Source organism: Hyperolius riggenbachi, chromosome 1 (assembly GCF_040937935.1).
Source record: "Hyperolius riggenbachi isolate aHypRig1 chromosome 1, aHypRig1.pri, whole genome shotgun sequence".
Taxonomy (NCBI): domain Eukaryota; kingdom Metazoa; phylum Chordata; class Amphibia; order Anura; family Hyperoliidae; genus Hyperolius; species Hyperolius riggenbachi.
In genome coordinates this window covers 588,630,775-588,649,173 of record NC_090646.1, presented here as the reverse complement: position 1 = coordinate 588,649,173, position 18,399 = coordinate 588,630,775, and the positions used below count along the sequence as shown (strand labels likewise).

Genomic DNA, 18,399 nt, shown 5'->3' with positions numbered 1-18,399 from the left:
CTGGGGACGCGAGTGATTCTTCGCGTTCCCAGACACATTAGCACCCTCTATGCTGCTATATGGTATATGATATATGCTATAGCAGCATAGATGGCGCTATTGTGGCCAGGAACGCGAAGAATCACTCGCGTCCCCAGCCTGTCAGCTCCTGTCACCGAAACAGGAAGTGGCTGCCGGCGGGGCCAGGAGGATCGGAGGGAGACGGCGAGGGCACCAGACAGCTGCAGGGGGCTATTGGAAGCCCCAGGTGAGTAAAACTCTATTTTTTTACTTAAGTGTCCCTTTAAAGTGTGCGAGGGGGGAGAGGCGGGGGTGGCTGGGAACATACATACATGCGGCTTCCTCCAGCCCTTTCCAGGCCGATCGCTGCCTCACCATCCTCCTCCGCTTCCTGGATCTTCTGCAATTGGCCCCTTAAAATCCCCCAGCAGGGGCCAGTTGGCACAGTCCTGACGTGCTTCCCTGTTGCGCTCCCAGCCACAGGAGCATGACTGGGAGGCATGCGCAGCCAAGCATGTGCAGGATGCCACGGACCGGAGGACTTTAATCGGCCATTTTCAGAAGATCCAGGCGGCGGAGGACAACAGCGAGGGAGTGATCGGCCTAAAAAGGGCTAGAGTAAGCCCCATGTATGTATATTTCCAACCACCCGCCATCTACTTTTAGTAGCTTCTATGTGGGATCAAGTGAGGCAGGTTAGCCTGTACTACCCACGTGCATAAATGAGCCCTGGGCACTTAAGAAACAAATGTCACTCAAGCTAAGTACACACGTGATAATCGGCGCCCGTCAGTGGTCAGGAAATAATGCCTCAATAAGACAATAATTCTGGGCACGGTGCAGTACAGATGCATTGCTAGAATTCAGAATAGCGATGCGTTCTGCTGCTATGTGGGGTGGGGGGTTGGGAGGGGGGGAGTGGGAGGGAGGACAATCAGAGTACGACACAGCATATTCCTACAGGTGGGGCGGGGTGGGGGAGCAAAAACAATATAGCAATCGGCCCTGCTTGGGCAACAGGGGGTCAATAAGGATCCATCACGAAAGATCCTTAAAGAGACACTGAAGCGAAAAAAAATGATGATATTATGATTTGTATGTGTAGTACAGCTAAGAAATAAAACATTAAGATCAGATACATCAGTCTAATTGTTTCCAGTACAGGAAGAGTTGAGAAACTCCAGTTGTTATCTCTATGCAAACAAGTAATTAAGCTCTCCGACTAAGTTTAGTCGTGGAGAGGGCTGTTATCTGACTTTTATAATCTCAACTGTACAATTTTCTTCTTGTCAAAATGCACTGATTTTTAAGTATGGCCATTTTTCATGCTTTTAACACATCCCCTTCAAGAGCTGACAACTCAACTACTTCACAATATTTCCTGCTCCTCGAATCCCTATTGCACCAGGATAATCCATGTTATTCTTGGTGGTCTGTGGTTTTAATGCTACGGCTAATAGGTGTATAATAACCAGCCTAGTTACAGTTACTTCTTCCTATGCATATTTGGAAGGCTAATAGGTGTATAATAACCAGCCTAGTTACAGTTACTTCTTCCTATGCATATTTGCTAGAGATATAGTCACATCTGCCTGTTACACTGTATTACAGCTAAGCCTTCACAAAAGCACAAGTGTGAAACCAAGAACATGGCAAGTACTGGTCTGAACAAGTTTCTGTAAAGTTTTATGAAGTCCTTGAACATCAACATTCCATAAGGAAGGGCTAAACATAAATTACTTCAGCATCTTTTTTAACTGCAGAGAATTTCCCATCTACTGCATAAGTAGGTCAGACAAGTGAATGCCAAATATGAAACTATAAATTTAATCATGCTGTTCTGATATTCAGAACAGGGGCATAAGCTACATTGGGCCAGGGCCATTATCAAAATCCGGCAACCGCCCCCCCCCCCCCCCCATGTCCTGAACTCTCCTCCTCCCCCAGATTTTGCAGAGCTGTGGAAGAGCAGAATACTTTACCTCAATCCAGTGGGCCAGGTTCTTCACTCCTGTGTATAGCCATGCCATGTGGCCTAATAAGGTTGCAGCTCCCAGCACTGCATGTCGTGTGACAGGAAGCCACGAATGAATAGGCTGCACAGCTACACAGAGGAGTGAAGAGAAGCTATCCTGACAGAATGAGGTAAAGCATGATGCTCTGCTGCAGCTGCTCTGCAAAATCTAGGGGGTGCTGGGAAACAGGGGTGAAGGAGGGTTCAGGACTCGGAAGGGCACAGATGGAACTTCCCCTACTGCTCCCAAGGACAAGGCCCCTTAGTCCCCAAGATGGCGGTGTCACGAGGGACACGCCCCTGGTTCAGACGTCATCATTCTCTCACAAAGTCCGGTGTTCCGTGGGAGGGCCATGATGTTTTATACTTGCCAGAACTAAATAAGATCCAAAAAATATACTTAGTACTGCCCACCTGTAAGGTGATCCTGTTCTTCACAAGTAAACCGATCTTGATATCCATCAGATTTAGATCCTTCTCCAGCTGCTGGTTTGACCTAATTTTTGTTACTACTTCCTCTCTGAGCCTGGTCACCTCTAGCTCTTCCTGGAAGTCCAAGTCACTCTGGTCCAAGAGGTGCACAAACTTTCTGACCACATTCAGGGGAGGAGTTTCTGAACAAGCTGAGACATCAAAACGAGAGTTGGACTAGTTCTCATACTGTGATTACAGATCAACATAAACTCAAATTATTTTATCTAAACAGAAGCACAATATTACTTCAAGTGTGCTTTTAAATCAGCAATAGCGACAATATTTTTTGATATATATTTTGATTACAACATTCACCCTCTGCTATGGGATCACAGATTACAATGGTCAGGCACCACAGACAAAAGGGCTTCCCATTTCTTGAGTGTTTAATATTCACCATCAAATTAACTGAGCCTCAAAAATAAATTGTTCTCGCAGCATAATACCAATGACAATGTTAACCAATCATACAGAAAAAAACAGATTATCTACAAAACAGAAAATGCACCTTCAACATTGATCCTACACCTCACCAAATCTGAGCTTATGAATCCAAACCCTCAACCTTTTTAATAGGACCACATACTTTTGTGATCAGAAACATTTAAAGGGTATTGAGATGCGCTGGTCTACTTTATCTTCTTGTTGGATTTCTCACTCTACTGCTGTTGAGCTGCTGATGTCCATTCTGTTTCCTCACAGGGACTTAATGTGGTGTAACATCATCTCCATGATATGCAAATCTTTGCATGTTATGGAGATGTCACATGACAGAGAGAGCCAGTGAGTACAGCAAGCAGACATCAGCAGATAAAGAACCACCACTGTGAGTAGAGGATAGTGGACTTGGTATAAAAAAGGGTGAGCATGGCTGCTTTAATTCACTATTGGTGAAGTGCGTCTGTACTTAATGCAGAGAAGCAACAGTGTCCTCCTCACTCCTCTTCAGTGTACAAGCGCCATAGAGCCAATCACCATGCAGCATCCGAAACCAAATGGTAATTGGTTGTGCGGCCCTTGTACACTGAAGTCGAGTGACAAGGATCTTCCTGCCGCCGGTAATATATAATGATCCACTAATGTTCTGCATTAAGTACAGGAGCTACCCACCTAGCCCCCTGTGATAGAGGTTATCTATATGGGGAGGAGGGGTGCAGCCAACAGTTCTCTGCAGTGTAGTTATGTTCCTGCTACTAGTGTTCAATATCGGATATGACCTAGAGGAGAGTTGCACATTTTTGCCACACAACTGCTTAAACTAAAAAAGAAAAAAAAAAAGTCTAGTCCAGGGTTTGATAGGTAGCTTAGACTCTCCAGTGTTCTGTTGACACTTACTTAATGTCCTGTAGTCCTCTCTGGCTTTGTTGGCCTTGAGAAAGGCCTGGATTTTTATGATTTCTGTTTCCTGTGTGAAGAAGGAAGGTAAGTTTTATAAATGGTCAGACCATTGTAGGAGAGATTCTGAAGGCGGTAATGGATACGTCGGGAGAAGTTACTCACATGCTCTTTGAAGAAGTCCAATCTCTTCTGGTAAGCTCGTTTTGCTTTTAGCATTCGTAACCATGACTGAATCTAAAATGGATTACAACATGAAGGTAAAAGTTCTAAAATAACTATAGGTTATTCCTCCCCCACCCTCTTACATCTCTCTGTGCTCATTTCCGCATGAAGCCACACCCCCTTTGAAAAGTGCCACAGTGATTTTTCCTATGGTGCAGAGAGCTCTGCCATCCACATTCTATAGTGCTGTGTGCTACCCGTGTGAGCAGTCCTAGCTGACAGAACTGCAGCGTTATGCACAGCTGGTCTTCTCCAGCCATATACTATCAGCCCTTGCGAGAGACATCCGCCGCTCTTGATGGTCCCGCCGCTCTCCCATCACCGCAGGTCCCTCTCTCTGCTGTCTCTATGGTGGCAGAGCTCTGTGCGCCGGTCAGAAGCCACTTTCATTGGCTCCTGACCCTGTCCATCAATTTAAGCCAATGGTATTGGCAGAGTTGTGGGTTGTGGCGTGATTGGCGGGGCTGCGTGGTGACAATTGTTGAAATCTACATCCAGTCAGAGCCGCGCAGCCACAAGCAGGACGTAGATTTCTACTACGCTGATCCAGAAGTGGTATGTTCACACATGCAGTAATAATATAAAGAAAACTTCATAACAATGCACAAATATTTGTATCTTATGTGGTATTTCATTTAGTGTTTTAAAGGAATCATTCGTTATTTTCAGTATTCGTAGGATTATTGCAGTGCATGGAAAATGGATGAAAAAGGTTTTACCGACCTTATTTTTTTAAAATTATATTGACAAAGAAAAAGCTGCATAAAATGAACATAAAATTTGTATAAGCTCACACCATTTTTAATGATTAAATTATATTGTGGATTTGTACTTTACAACACACGTGAAACTAGGAAAAGAATGTTTTCATTAACTTTATTACCCTCCATCCTAGTGCTAAATAGTTTAATTTGTCATCCTCTTAGGTTTCTGTTAATATGATTTTGTGACAACAATATCATTAATGACCTCTCTCTATGGCCCCATACACACATACAAGTACTGTCTCTTGCAGGGCTCAGGACTTAATCCCTCAGTCAATGGTTTGGGGCCGAGTGTGATAGAGGTGCATCACTAGCCATGAGGCAAGCGATGTGTCTTGTTGCCATGGACGCAGAAGGAGGGGCGACATGCAACACACAATAATTGCAGTGGCTTTCAGCAGGTGGGTAGAGTAGGAGAAGAATGTGCTCATACCCACAGGGGTCAGTCGGGCATCGGAGGTCGGTAAAGATCCAGCATGCTGGATCTCTAGGCATCATAGAGGACTCCTATACTCACACTAGATTTTCAGGTGTGGGGGTCCTTAATGGCCGCCTCAGCTGAGCTTAATTCAGCGTGTGTACTTAGCTTAAAATGCCTTCATAGAGATTTCAATCTGAGAGTGAGACTTTATAGTATTGTTAATTTCCATTTATGAAAGGGCCTCTTTAATAATAATAATAAGAAGAATGACAGAAGACTAATGTAGTCCCCCTTTTCAGGCCATATCCTTTGAAGGCTTACAGGAAATGTCAGCAATACTGGTCAGAGGGACGTACCTTGACGATGCCAATGATATTTCCTTGCAGTAGTTTCAGTCTGTCAGTATAGGATTTCCTTTGTTTATATCCTTTCCAAGAAGCCTGTGTGTGAAGAAAGCACAACGGATAGTGAAAGAAAGACATTAACTACAACATTACAAGTATATATTCATTCAGTACAATATTACTGGCTCCTTACAAGCAAGTCCTTACATAAAGACAATTATGCCCATTTAAATACGGAAACCACATCCCTTCCTATTCCTCCACAAGATCGGAAATTGTGTGCAAGGCTCATATTTCTATGCCAGGGGATTTAACAATAAGTTAAGAGTATTCATTGCATAACTATAAATGTAGATTTCTTTATATCTTTTAAAACCTATGCATCTACTCATGAAAGTGAGACACTTTGTTGGGTGATTGGTGCCCTGCAGTGTATCCAACTATATGAAATCCACTACTGTACATGATAAAAAAAAAGCGTTGAAGTGTCTACTAAAAGTACTGCTGATGGTTCTTACTCTGTAGCATTTTTCTACTTCCTAATCCATCCGGCTGAAAATTGTGTTGAAATTAAACCACGGCAGCCCTACGGCTCTTCGCAGGCCACCTGATAACTGCCTCTTCATCCCCTCTCTTGTCATACGTTATATGTAATCTGTTCTCTGTGCAGAGACAAGGCAAACACACAGAGCAACAGTCTTGTCTCTAAACATACAAGCAACAATAGCAAGAGCCATCAGAATGGAGAGGTTTAGAAAGGCGTTAGTAGTGGGGCTGGGCAGAGCAACAGATTACACCATGCCATGCAGGGCAGGATTTACCATAAGGCACTGTAGGCATGTGCCTACAGGCGCCTCATGATGGAAAGGCAGCTCACATTCCTCTCTTAGCGCCTCCCTCCCTCCTTCGCAATGCAAAGTCTCGAGCAGAGGGTAAATGTGAGGCTACTCACCCAGGTCTTGGCATTCCACTGACAAGATCTCCCTTTAGTTAGGTGCTCCTCTAGCTACTTAATACTGAGAGTACCTCTGACTACCTAATGCTAAGGGATACCTGTAGCTACCTATGATGGGCAAGGGAAGTAAGGGAGAAGTGACAGCAGAGGATTGTAGGTTCATGGAGGGTGAAGTCTAAGGCACAAGGACATCTGTGCCTATAGGCTAAATCCGGGCCTGATGCTATGTACCAATTTCAGCAAATTTTTGGCTAAATTAGGATATGAAAAACCCCTACAGAGTCAAGGTAGTGGGGGTGTATCAATTGCTCCTGCAGTTCCAGTGACTGTGCGGTGGGGCATAAAAGGGGTGTTTAGGCGTATCAGCACTGCGGCAGGCCCAGCCACCGAAAAAAAATATTTTAAACTTGCGGCTCAGTGACTGCACCGGCAAGCATAGGCAGACCAGAGCATCTTGCCTTATCATTGGGCAGGCTGGTGACGTCACAGTTACCACCCTTACTTAAGTGTCTGTATGGCAGTGTCACTTAGCACTGGCACCATTTGGCTGTGAGAGTGAGTGCAGGCACAGCTACTGCAAGGGACACAGGAAGCCAAGGGAGAACAGATGATGCTAGGTAGTAAATCAATTGCTACTTCCAGATTGGGAAGCAATTGATCAGTAGTTGGATTGTGCCACTACAGACCAGTGTATAGCTGGCTTAAAGGACACCTGAAGTGAGAGAAATATGGAGGTTGCCATATTTCTTTCTTTTTAAAGGAAACCTAAACGGAAAAAAAAAATGAGTTTCACTTACCTGGGGCTTCTACCAGCCCCATGCAGCCATCCTGTGCCCTTGCAGTCACTAATGGCTCTTCCGACCCCCCACTGCCAGCTAGTTTTGTTTTTTTGCCGACTGGGAGTCGGCAGGCTGCCATGCGTACCTTGCAGGAAGCTATCCTGCATGCGTAACTTGCAGGAAGCTATCGCGGACATTAACAAATATATTTTACGCGTTACGGGTGCAATGTAAAATATTACGCATTGCACCCGTAATGCGTAAAAATGTATGTGTTAATGATAGCTTCCTGCACCAGCGGGAATGCGTAAAAAGGTACGCATGGCGGCCGGCCGACTCGCAGTCGGCAAAAACGAAACTAGCTGGCAGCGGGGGGTTGGAAGAGCCATGAGTGACTGGGAGGGCACAGGATGGCTGCATGGGGCTGGTAGAAGCCCCAGATAAGTGAAACACTTTTTTCGGATTAGGTTTCCTTTAAGCAATACTAGCTCCCTGGCTATCCTGCTGATCCTCTGCCTCTAATAATTTTAGCAGTAGACCCTGAACAAGCAAGAAGCAATTAGGCGTTTTTTGACATTTTTGTCATATCTGACAAGTTTAGCTGCATGCTTGTTTCTGGTGTGATTCAGACATTACCACTGCCAAATAAATCAGCAGTGCTGCCAGGAAACTGGTATTAAAAAAATGTTTTAATAGGAAATAAAGATGGCAGCCTCCATATCCCTCTCACTTCAGTTGTCCTTTAAGATGAAAATAATGTTATATTGGATGCTACCTCACTTTTTTATTCAAGAGAGAGGGCAGAAGGTCTTCTATTTAGCCTAGCATGTGGAAAAGGCTTTATACTGGTTTTGGCCTGCACAGGGTGGGGGTGGGGGGTGCGTGGAACTGGATTAACATTTTTACCTAGAGAGGGGGTTTAAATTAACCACTTCACCCCAAAGGGGTTTTTACCCTAACGGACAAGAGCGAGTTTCACCTTTTATTGCTCATCCCTTTCATTTGCCAATAGCTTAATCACAACGAAATGATCTATATCTTGTTTTTTTCACCACCAATTGGGCTTTTTGGGGTTGATATTTGTTTTCAGTAATTACTTTATTTTCTATGCATTTTAAAGGGAAAAACAAGAAAAAAATGAAAAAATACACTATTTCTCAAATTTCATCTCCTATAGTTTTAATATAAACACTCCTACTGTGCATAAAACCCACACAGTTTATCTGCCTATTTGTTCTGGTAATCACAAGATTTCAATTATGTCTGTAGCACAAAGTATGGTGACAATATAGTATTTGGAAATAAAGGTGTATTTTTTCTTTGGTGGTTTTTTTTTCCACCATTTTCACGTGCACGGGAATGCACATGCACCCACGGGAGCGCGCACGTGCAAGCGCACAGTGGCAGCAGCACTGTCTGACTAATAAAAACGTCCTGGAGCCATTAAGAGGCTCTAGCAGGATGTTTTTATAAGTCAGCTTGTCATTAAGTGGTTAAACAGTCACTTTCTCCTCGATCTTGGCTATGGTCTCTTTTCTAGATACCTGTATTTTCACAGCATACGGCTCCTGCTTGTGGAGGTAGTTCTTCCTGTTTTGGAAAGCTTTTCGGGTCAGATAGCCCCTTATACGAGCTTGCAGCAAAGTAATCAGATGTTCATTTGCCATCCACAGTTGTTCCCGGTTATAATTAGCTGTGATTTTTCCTACAACGACCTAAGAAGGAACAACACAAATATTTATTAGTTTCCGGAATTTGGATGACGTTGTATACTGTGAATGAATCAGAACACCACGCAATGTTACATTTACAATAAACCAAGCATTTCTGTGAAACGTACATACTCGGAACGTACACAAGCCTTCAACAAATGTACTATTGCCAAACAGCTGACGTGGGCTAAGAACTAAATGTGTGATGAATAAATCCATGAGCAGAGGGTACTTTAATGAAAAACCTAACAACAAAGCATAAGTAAAGTGAACAGTTATTACATCCACCCATCACAATAACTCTGACCACAGAAATAAGACAGTATTGCCTGCCATGTGGCCAGGCTAATATCCAATAGCTTATTATTGAAAACGGATTCTCAGCCTATATTGACATTTTGCTGTAATAGTGTTCCCTGCCCCGCTGTGTGGCACCTATCAGTGCCTCTGCTCCATTAGGTTTGGTACACACAGGCAGCACTCGGGCAACGGATCTTTCCAACCACAGCTGCACCACCCACTCTCTTTGTATGTATATTTGGCCCAGGCAGTTTTCATCTGTGCTGCTGATTAGTGTTGGTGTTCAAATTCGAATATTTCCGACTGCCACTGTTCAGCAATAAACAAGCAAACAGGGTCAGGAGGAGTTCACTGGCTTGCGAGTCACACTGCATTTGACACGACTGACGTTTCCTCCTCCAGAAGGAGGAAGTATCAGAGTCACATGAAATGCAACATCTGAACTCTTCTTGACCCTGTCTGCTTGTTCGGTGCTGAACAGCAGCAATCGGGAGTATTCGGGAATTCGCACACTAAAACTATTACTGATTTAATAAGGACATAGCTAAAATGTCAAAGTTACTCTGGTCCATAAGGTGAAACCAACCTCTAGTGGTGAACTGGATAAAGAGGAGTACAAATCACAGTTTGCCATGCACATTACCATTATCAGTGTGAACTGAAACTATATTAACACTTTAGTTTTTCTAGATAAAATCCATAAGTAGCAATCTTTTTTGGGCAATAAATATCTATAGTGTGTACAGATGTCCACTAACATCATCCACATCCTTTTAAGTGACCCAACTGTTCCCGACTGCCTCCCCTCTCCACAGAGTAGTATTCCCTTGCTGAAACGGATGCCTGAAACAATCCCCAGTTATTGTTTTTTCACCCTTCCCAGTGCCCAATACTAACCCACCACTTCTATAGCTTAATATGAACACTGCCTCTCTTACTGCCTAACACTGACCTACCCTTCTAAAATGTAACACTAACCCTCCATCCTAGTGCCTAACACTGACCTACCCTCCTAAAATGTAACACTAACCCTCCATCCTAGTGCCTAACACTGACCTACCCTCCTAAAAATTAACACTAACCCTCCATCCTAGTGCCTAAAACTGACTCTCTCTCCCAAAATGTAACACTAACATTTCCTAGTGCCTTACACTGACCCTTCCCTAGAACATAACACTAACCTTCCCTCCTAGTGCATAACATTGACCCTCCCTCCTTAAATGTAACACTAACCCTTACTCCTAGCGCCTAACATTAACCTTCCCTCCCAAAATGTAACACTAACCCTCCATCCTAGTGCCTAACACTGACCCTCCTCCCTAAAATGTAACACTAACCCTCCATCCTTAAATGTAACACTAACCGTTACTCCTAGCGCCTAACACTAACCTTCCCTCCTAAAATGTAACACTAACCTTTACTCCTAGCGCCTAACATTAACCTTCCCTCCTAAAATGTAACACTAACCCTTACTCCTAGCGCCTAACATTAACCTTCCCTCCCAAAATGTAACACTAACCCTCCATCCTAGTGCCTAACACTGACCCTCCTCCCTAAAATGTAACACTAACCCTCCATCCTAGTGCCTAACACTGACCTTCCCTCCTTAAATGTAACACTAACCGTTACTCCTAGCGCCTAACACTAACCTTCCCTCCTAAAATGTAACACTAACCCTCCATCCTAGTGCCTAACACTGACCCTCCTTCCTAAAATGTAACACTAACTTCACCCACCTAATGCCTAACACTGACCCCCCCCCCCCCCCCTGCTAAAATTGTAAAGCTAACCCTCCCTCCTAGAGCCCAACACTGACCTTCCCTCCTAAAATTGTAAAGCTAACTCTCCATCCTAGAGCCCAACACTGACCTTCCCTCCTAAAATTGTAAAGCTAACTCTCCATCCTAGTGCCTAACACTGACCTTCCCTCCTAAAATTGTAAAGCTAACTCTCCATCCTAGTGCCTAACACAGACCTTCCCTCCTAAAATTGTAAAGCTAACCCTCCATCCTAGTGCCTAACACTGACCTTCCCTCCTAAAATTGTAAAGCTAACCCTCCATCCTAGTGCCTAACACTGACCTTTCCTCCTAAAATTAACACTAACCCTCCCGTGCCCAACTACTAGCTGCTTGGCTGCTAATAGCGGATCAAATAATATTTCTGTGAGCGCTTTGTAAAGTCCTCTAGCAGTTTGGCTACTAATAGCCGATCAGCTGCGATCGGTCATCCAACTCACTGCATCAGCACCATACAGCTGCAATGTACACTGCAGTGTATCATGCGGCTGCCAAGGTAGGTGTCCAAATGAATAGCTTCAGTTACAAGGGCATAACTACGAATCACGGGAGCCTCCAAGGTCATAACACAGGTTTTTACTGTTTCTTACGCCAGGCTAATTCTGCTTCCCAAGTCGGAGTTTTGAGGAGATTAAGAAATGGCAATAGTAATCAAGAGTTACGTCTATTTTTCACAGCAGTGATCACATTTGCTTCTTGCCGTCACCGGATACTGGATGATCCGGAATCACCATATAAACATGCCATTTGTCATCCGTGGGGTAGGACATAATGACCCAATAAATGAGTGCAATGTTCTGGTTTTGTTATGACATGGAACATGCTTGCCCTTCTGTGCTCCTGTGTAGAATATACGCAGCACTGCGCACAGGATCGCCGAGATGGAGGGGAGCGGGATGAATCCCAGCTGTGTGAGGGACCAGCGGAGGTGGTTCCATTTCTCATTTGTCGCTGATTCTACAGTACACAAATTCCATACATTGCACAAAATACAGTAAATAGTGGCTCAGTAGGGTCATGGGCTCATATCTTCTTATTTATCTTCCATGTGTTATAGAGGGCTGAGAATCCCCACTGTTCAGCCAAAACCCTGAGGGCTGCATGCGGCCTTTCTGTGCTTTTCCAAACTTCCATTGTGATATTGATGGGTTGCTTTTAAAGTGAACCCAAGGTGAGAGTGATATGGAGGCTGCCATATGTATTTCCTTGTAAAGGGTACCTTGGATAGGGATAATGGCAGTTTATACTTACCTGGGGCTTCCTCCAGCCCCATGAGGTCCGCAGGCTCCCTTGCTGTCTTCTCTGGCGGCTCCATTCAACTGTAATATCGCCCGGTATTCTGGCCAGTCGTGCCAGTCAGCTTCTGCACATGCAGTGCCAGGCAACTCGTGTGGTTGGGAATGCGCAGAAGAGCGTGGCTGGCCAGAATATCAGAAGCTCTTACAATTAAAAGGGGCCACCAGAGAGTACAGTGACGAAGCCCACAGACCTCATGGGGCTGGAGGAAGCCTCAGGTAAGTATAAATACGGCCAGTATCCCCGTCCCAGGTTCTCTTTAAGCAATACCAGTTGCCTGGCTGCCCTGTTGATCATCTGCCTCTAATACTTTTAGTCACAGGACAAGCATGCGGCAGATCAGGCGTTTCTGACAATATTGTCAGAACTGACAAAATTAGCCACATGCTTGTTTCTGGTGCAATTCAGAAACTAGTGCAGCCAAACAGATCAGCAGGGCTGCCAGGCAACTGGTATTGCTTAAAAATAAATACAAATAAATATGTCAGCTTACATATCACTCTCACCTTCTCCACTTTAAGGAAAAAAAGTTCTGCATCTTCAACAGCAGATTCTTAAAGGATACCCGAAGTGATGTGTGACATGATGAGATAGGCATGTGTATGTACTGTGCCAAGCACACTAATAACTATGCTGTGTTCTTTTTTTCCTTTCTCTGCCTGAAAGAGTTAAATATCAGGTATGTAAGTGGCTGACTCAGTCCTGACTCAGACAGGAAGTGACTACAGTGTGACCCTCACGATAAGAAATTCCAACTATAAAACACTTTCCTAGCAGAAAATGGCATACTTCAATGAATGTGTCATTCAGCAAAAACAGTAAAACAATTAAACCGGAAAAAGAGGATTTAACCACTTCGTCCACAGGTCAGTAGATATACGTCCTCTGAGACTTCATCTAAGCCACAGGTCAGTAGATATACGTCTTGTAGCAGAAGCAGTGCTGTGCAGGATTGGGCTTGCTCCTGTGCACATTTCTGGCACTATCTGATGCAGCACTAATTGGTGAACGGGAATATACGTTTCCTGAGCTAATGAGATTGATTTTTACTATTAAAAATACTTGTATTTTCTCATTTCATAGTGAAAAATACACTCTGTAGCATTATTTCAGAATCAAATATCTTCACCATAAATTGTGACCGGAACATAATCTAAGTTTTGTGATAAGCAGTAAGAATATGTAAACAAAATTTGTGTTTTTTATCTACAGTAGCACTTTTTATTTTTAAACTGGAATTGGTAAAACTGAAAAATACATGTTTTTTCTATTTTTTTTTGTTTTCCCATTAAAATTCATAGAAAACAAAATAGTTTGAGGGAAAAAATGGCATACAATGAAAGCCTAGTTTGTCTTGAAAAAAACAATATATATTTCATTTCTGTGTCATAAGTAGGGATAAAGTTATTTCTGATTAAATAGGGACATAGCTAAACTGTCAAAACTGCTCTGGTCAATAAGTACAAAACAAGGTCTGGATGCGAAGTGGTTAAACATAAAACTGAAATATCTTAAAAAGTCATTTTTAGAAGAAGGAAGATAGATACAATTGTTTATTTCATTAGTTTATCTTCGCTTTGGGTGTCCTTTAATATTCTATTTTTTTTTCTGATCACAGTTGGTCTCAATAATGGGGCAATATACTTTATACCCTTTGGTTCACTATAAACGTTCTCCATATCATGTAAGAAACAACGGAAGATGTTGGTGTCACACACAATGAACAAAACACTGCCATCATCGAGGTCTCCTGAGAGGTTTCCATTTCCTCAGTGTCTGGCCTCTTGCACACTGCAAGCAATTCAGATTCAGATTCCGCTTTTTAATCTGTTTTTACTTCCGATTCAGATTCAGATTTGCAGTTTGCTCCTTGCACACTGCAAATCTGAATCTGAATCGGAGGTAAAAACTGATTAAAAAGCGGAATCTGAATCTGAATTGCTTGCAGTGTGCAAGAGGCCTAAGTGTGTACTTTGTACATGTGAGTCAAATCCATAACTCTCCAGTTCTGACCTATTCTCCCACAATGAGCCACAAACATACCACTGCCACCACAGTACTGCACACAACACTTCTACCACAGTAATACAAACTGATCCTGATGTGTTTCATTGGAAGGCATTAATGAAGAACTTAGCTTTACGTCTACCTTGTAACCAAAACACCATCTGTATACTGTGTGTAGCAATTACTCACTGAAAAGCACTACACCCTTGTGACCTTAGAATCACCTCTGATGATAAATACATTTATGGTTATTGTGACTCCTGTCTTTCCAACTTTATAGAACTTTAGAAAGAAAGAGACAGTTTCTTTATCTTGGCCATAGCAGGAGTTAAAGAGACACTGAAGCGAAAAAAAAATATGATATAGTGAATTGGTTGTGTACTATGAATAATTACTAGAAGATTAGCAGCAAAGAAAATATTCTCATACTTTTATTTTTAGGTATATAGTGTTTTTTCTAACATTGCATCATTCTCTAATATGTGCAGATTACACAACACTCAGCATTCAAAATGAGTCTTTCAGAGCAGTCTGTGAAGTAATGACCTCTCCTCTAGCAGAGGAAAAGTAAATAGTCCAGGAACAGTTGAGATAATAAAAGTCAGATAACAGCCCTCTCCACGACTAACTTAGTCGGAGAGCTTAATGGCTTGTTTGCATAGAGATAACAACTGGAGTTTCTCAACTCTTCCTGTACTGGAAACAATTACACTGATGTATCTGATCTTAATGTTTTATTTCTTAGCTGTGCTACACATACAAATCATAATATCATCATTTTTTTTCGCTTCAGTGTCTCTTTAAAGTGAACCTGAACCAAGTAAAACTATTTAAAATAAACACATGACGTAGCTGCAAATGAATATTACTACTTACCTCACCATCAGTTCCTCTCAGAAGCTCGCCATTTTCTTCTTACAAGAATTCCTTTCAGTTTTGACAAGATTTTGTCATAACTGAAAGGACAACTGATGAGCAAGGTAATGGGCATGTTACCCTATAGTAATAATTCCTATATTTGTATAGTGTTTTCTCCTGTTTGACTCAAGGCGCTTGGGAGGCAGCCACAAGAGCTCAACTCAGTAGGCAGTCGCAGTGTAGGAGTCTAGCCCAAGAACTCCTTACTGAATAGGTGCTGGATTATTGAACAGGCAGAGTTCAGATTCAAATCCATGTCTCGTGTGTCAGAGGCAGAGGCCTTAACCCACCACTGCTGAATAACCAAGATAAGAGAACATGTTACAACTCCTCAGCGGACCAATTTGTCTGCATTACTCCAGGCAATACTTTATCTTTTTACTTCATATTTATGCCAGCACTGTAAATATAATGCTTAAAAGTGGAACAAAAACTTTACTGGAGACCGGTATCCCTTTCAATGTACACTGAGGAACTTAGTTTATCTACTGATCTAACTAGTATTTACCGTCCAGCATTATTTTAAGAATTCGCATTATGGGGTCAATTCATAAAAGGCTTTGCGGTAAAAAAGTCTTGTCGGGAAAATACTGCATTCGGTATTTTAGACTTCTGTGTGCGAATTCATAAAATCTTCACGGGTATGGTTGTTTTACCGAACTAAAGTGTCGGTAATGAGAAGAGTAGCTGGCTGAGTTGATACATTTGCTGCTCTCCGTGCAGAGACAGCATTACAATAAAAGAAGCATCCCTAACTTCCCTTTAGATGTGCCTTTTTTCTTATACTGCCTCTGCTTGCCCTGAATCTGTCTTCAGTTCTTTTAACCAATCTATTTAATTGCCACAGCTTAGAAGAACTTCAAGAAATGTTACACATGCAGGCTTTCTGTTGTGAAATACACATCTAAAAACAAGTACCCAAGAGGTAAAAACACAGCCTGGGGTATGCAGGCGCAGCCTTGTTTATTTCGCTCTCGCTGCTGCCTGGGAGATCTGTCTCCATTAAAGTGAACCTCCGGACTAAAAATCGACTCAGCAGCACTGAAAAGGCTTGGTGTTTCTTTAACAGTTTCACAGCATCAGAACTTTGTTTCTCTTATACAAGCCTCATTTTTAGCTGCACAGAAGAAAACTGCCGGGGCAGTTTTCCCCTTATGCTGTGCAAAGCATGATGGGATTTCTGATGTTGTTCTCGTTCTGCTGTTTTGGTGCAATTTTTTTTTTTTACATTTTGAATTTGACATTTGAAGCCTAGCGTGTGCAGCTGGGAGGGGTTATCAGGACAAAGGACAGTTGGAACTGTGTCTTCTGCTCCTTGTCACCTCCTTTCAACCAAAAAGATGGTTGCCCCCATGACAAAGATGGCAGCCCCCATGAATCACAAACATTTGCCTGTTCTTTTAAAACAGGGTGGGTAAAAGATTATATTACCTATCTATTCTAATTAACATAACTAATGTAACTTAATAACAGTATGTTTGTTTAGGCAGTATGTTTGTTTAGGATGAAGTTCCCCTTTAACTTCGCTCTTATAGCTCCCTTATTACCTCTTCAAAGCAGGCGGTATTCTCTGTGCCATTACCGCCAGCTCGAATCTTTATGAATTGACATTTACTGATATGTGTTGGATGTGTTTACAGCACAAGTCAGTAATTTACCGCACTGCTCTGGAATTTTTCATGCGGTAACTGCTTTTATGAATTGACATTTTGCTAAGTGCTCGGTAAAGTCAACTGTTTTTAGCATTACCGCATAGACATGGTAGAGGGAGGGTTCTGTGTGAGAGTAGTTAGGTCATAGTAAAATAGCAGTACAGATAGATATTTTACTATCATAATTAGAGGACAACTGAAGCAAGAGGTATATGGAGGCTGACATATTTATTTCCTTCTAAGCAATACTAGTTGCCTGGCTGTCCTGCCGATCACATGCCTCTTATACTTTTATTCATAGCCCCTGAAAAAGCATGCAGCAGATCAGGTGTTTCTGACAGATATGACAAGATTAGCTGCATTCTTTTTTCTGGTGTGATTCAGACACTATTGCAAAAATAGACCAGCAGGGCAACTGGTATTGTTTAAAAGGGAAGAAATATGGCAGCCTCCATATACTTTTCACTTCAGTTGACTTTTAAGTTTAAAACATCAGCTAGCATGAAATAAGGGTTTTCTTAAAATAAATACATAAAGTTCAGTTTATTTGGAGAACATTCCTGATAAGAAGAAGCAGCTTTAAGTAATTAGCATTTCCTTTTGTTATTACGTATTTCAGTTTGCAGAACATGGGAAGATTATAATCATATTCAGCTTGCATGTTTATTAAATGACAAATTGATTTCTATTTTGAAAGTTCACAGTTTTCCTGGCATAGGATTCACTGACGGCAGAGAAACACTAGCCAAATAACTTCCTCAACAGAGACCACACAATCTGACAACAATCAACAGATAAATAAATAAATAACCCCACAGCTAGTCTCCTCTGAGGATGCATGTTCCTCTCTGCAGGGGAGGAATAAAGATAGCACACTTCCTGTTGTGAGGGGCAGCGAGGGACAGTGGTATTCCTACCCCCCCCCCCCACACACACACACACACACAAACACAAACACTGGTTGGATTGTTCTGCTCGCTATTCTCTCCATGCCAGAGAGAAGCTGAGGAAGGGGGAGGTCTCTGTGTATTCTCAGTTTTTCATACTACAACTCTTTCACCAGTCAGATTTTACCAACATGCCCAACTACCACTAATAGATTCAGGTAGCCAAATCCAATACCAATCTGCTGTAAATCTACAGGAATGCACAAAAGGAGAAAACCAAACCAGCCTCAGAGAAGGACTGCATCCTAACTTCCTAATCCAGCTAATCCTCGAATTCGGGACATTCAAAAGTGGATTGTGCCTTTCAAGGCAAAGAAAAAATGGCTAAACAGAGGCACAAACAAGTACTATTTTCCGCCGTATAAGACGCACTTTTTCTCCCCAAAAAATGGGGAGAAAAAGTCCCTGCGTCTTATACGGCAAAGGCAGGGAATCCCCGACTTCCGAACGCCCGCCGA

At 42.6% G+C, this 18,399-nt stretch overlaps 1 protein-coding gene across 3 annotated transcripts in view; it reads right to left on the bottom strand.

Moving 5' to 3' along the window:
* Positions 1-18,399, bottom strand: part of IQGAP2 (IQ motif containing GTPase activating protein 2) — a 436,318-nt gene that overhangs the window by 66,612 nt on the left and 351,307 nt on the right. For all 3 annotated transcript variants that reach the window (XM_068248838.1, XM_068248829.1, XM_068248846.1), the window contains 5 exons: positions 8,856-9,026; positions 5,590-5,673; positions 3,989-4,060; positions 3,824-3,893; positions 2,429-2,637 (listed from right to left, as the gene is read on the bottom strand). In XM_068248838.1, the coding sequence (XP_068104939.1) occupies positions 2,429-2,637; positions 3,824-3,893; positions 3,989-4,060; positions 5,590-5,673; positions 8,856-9,026 (606 nt within the window). The remainder of the gene's footprint in view (positions 1-2,428; positions 2,638-3,823; positions 3,894-3,988; positions 4,061-5,589; positions 5,674-8,855; positions 9,027-18,399) is intronic.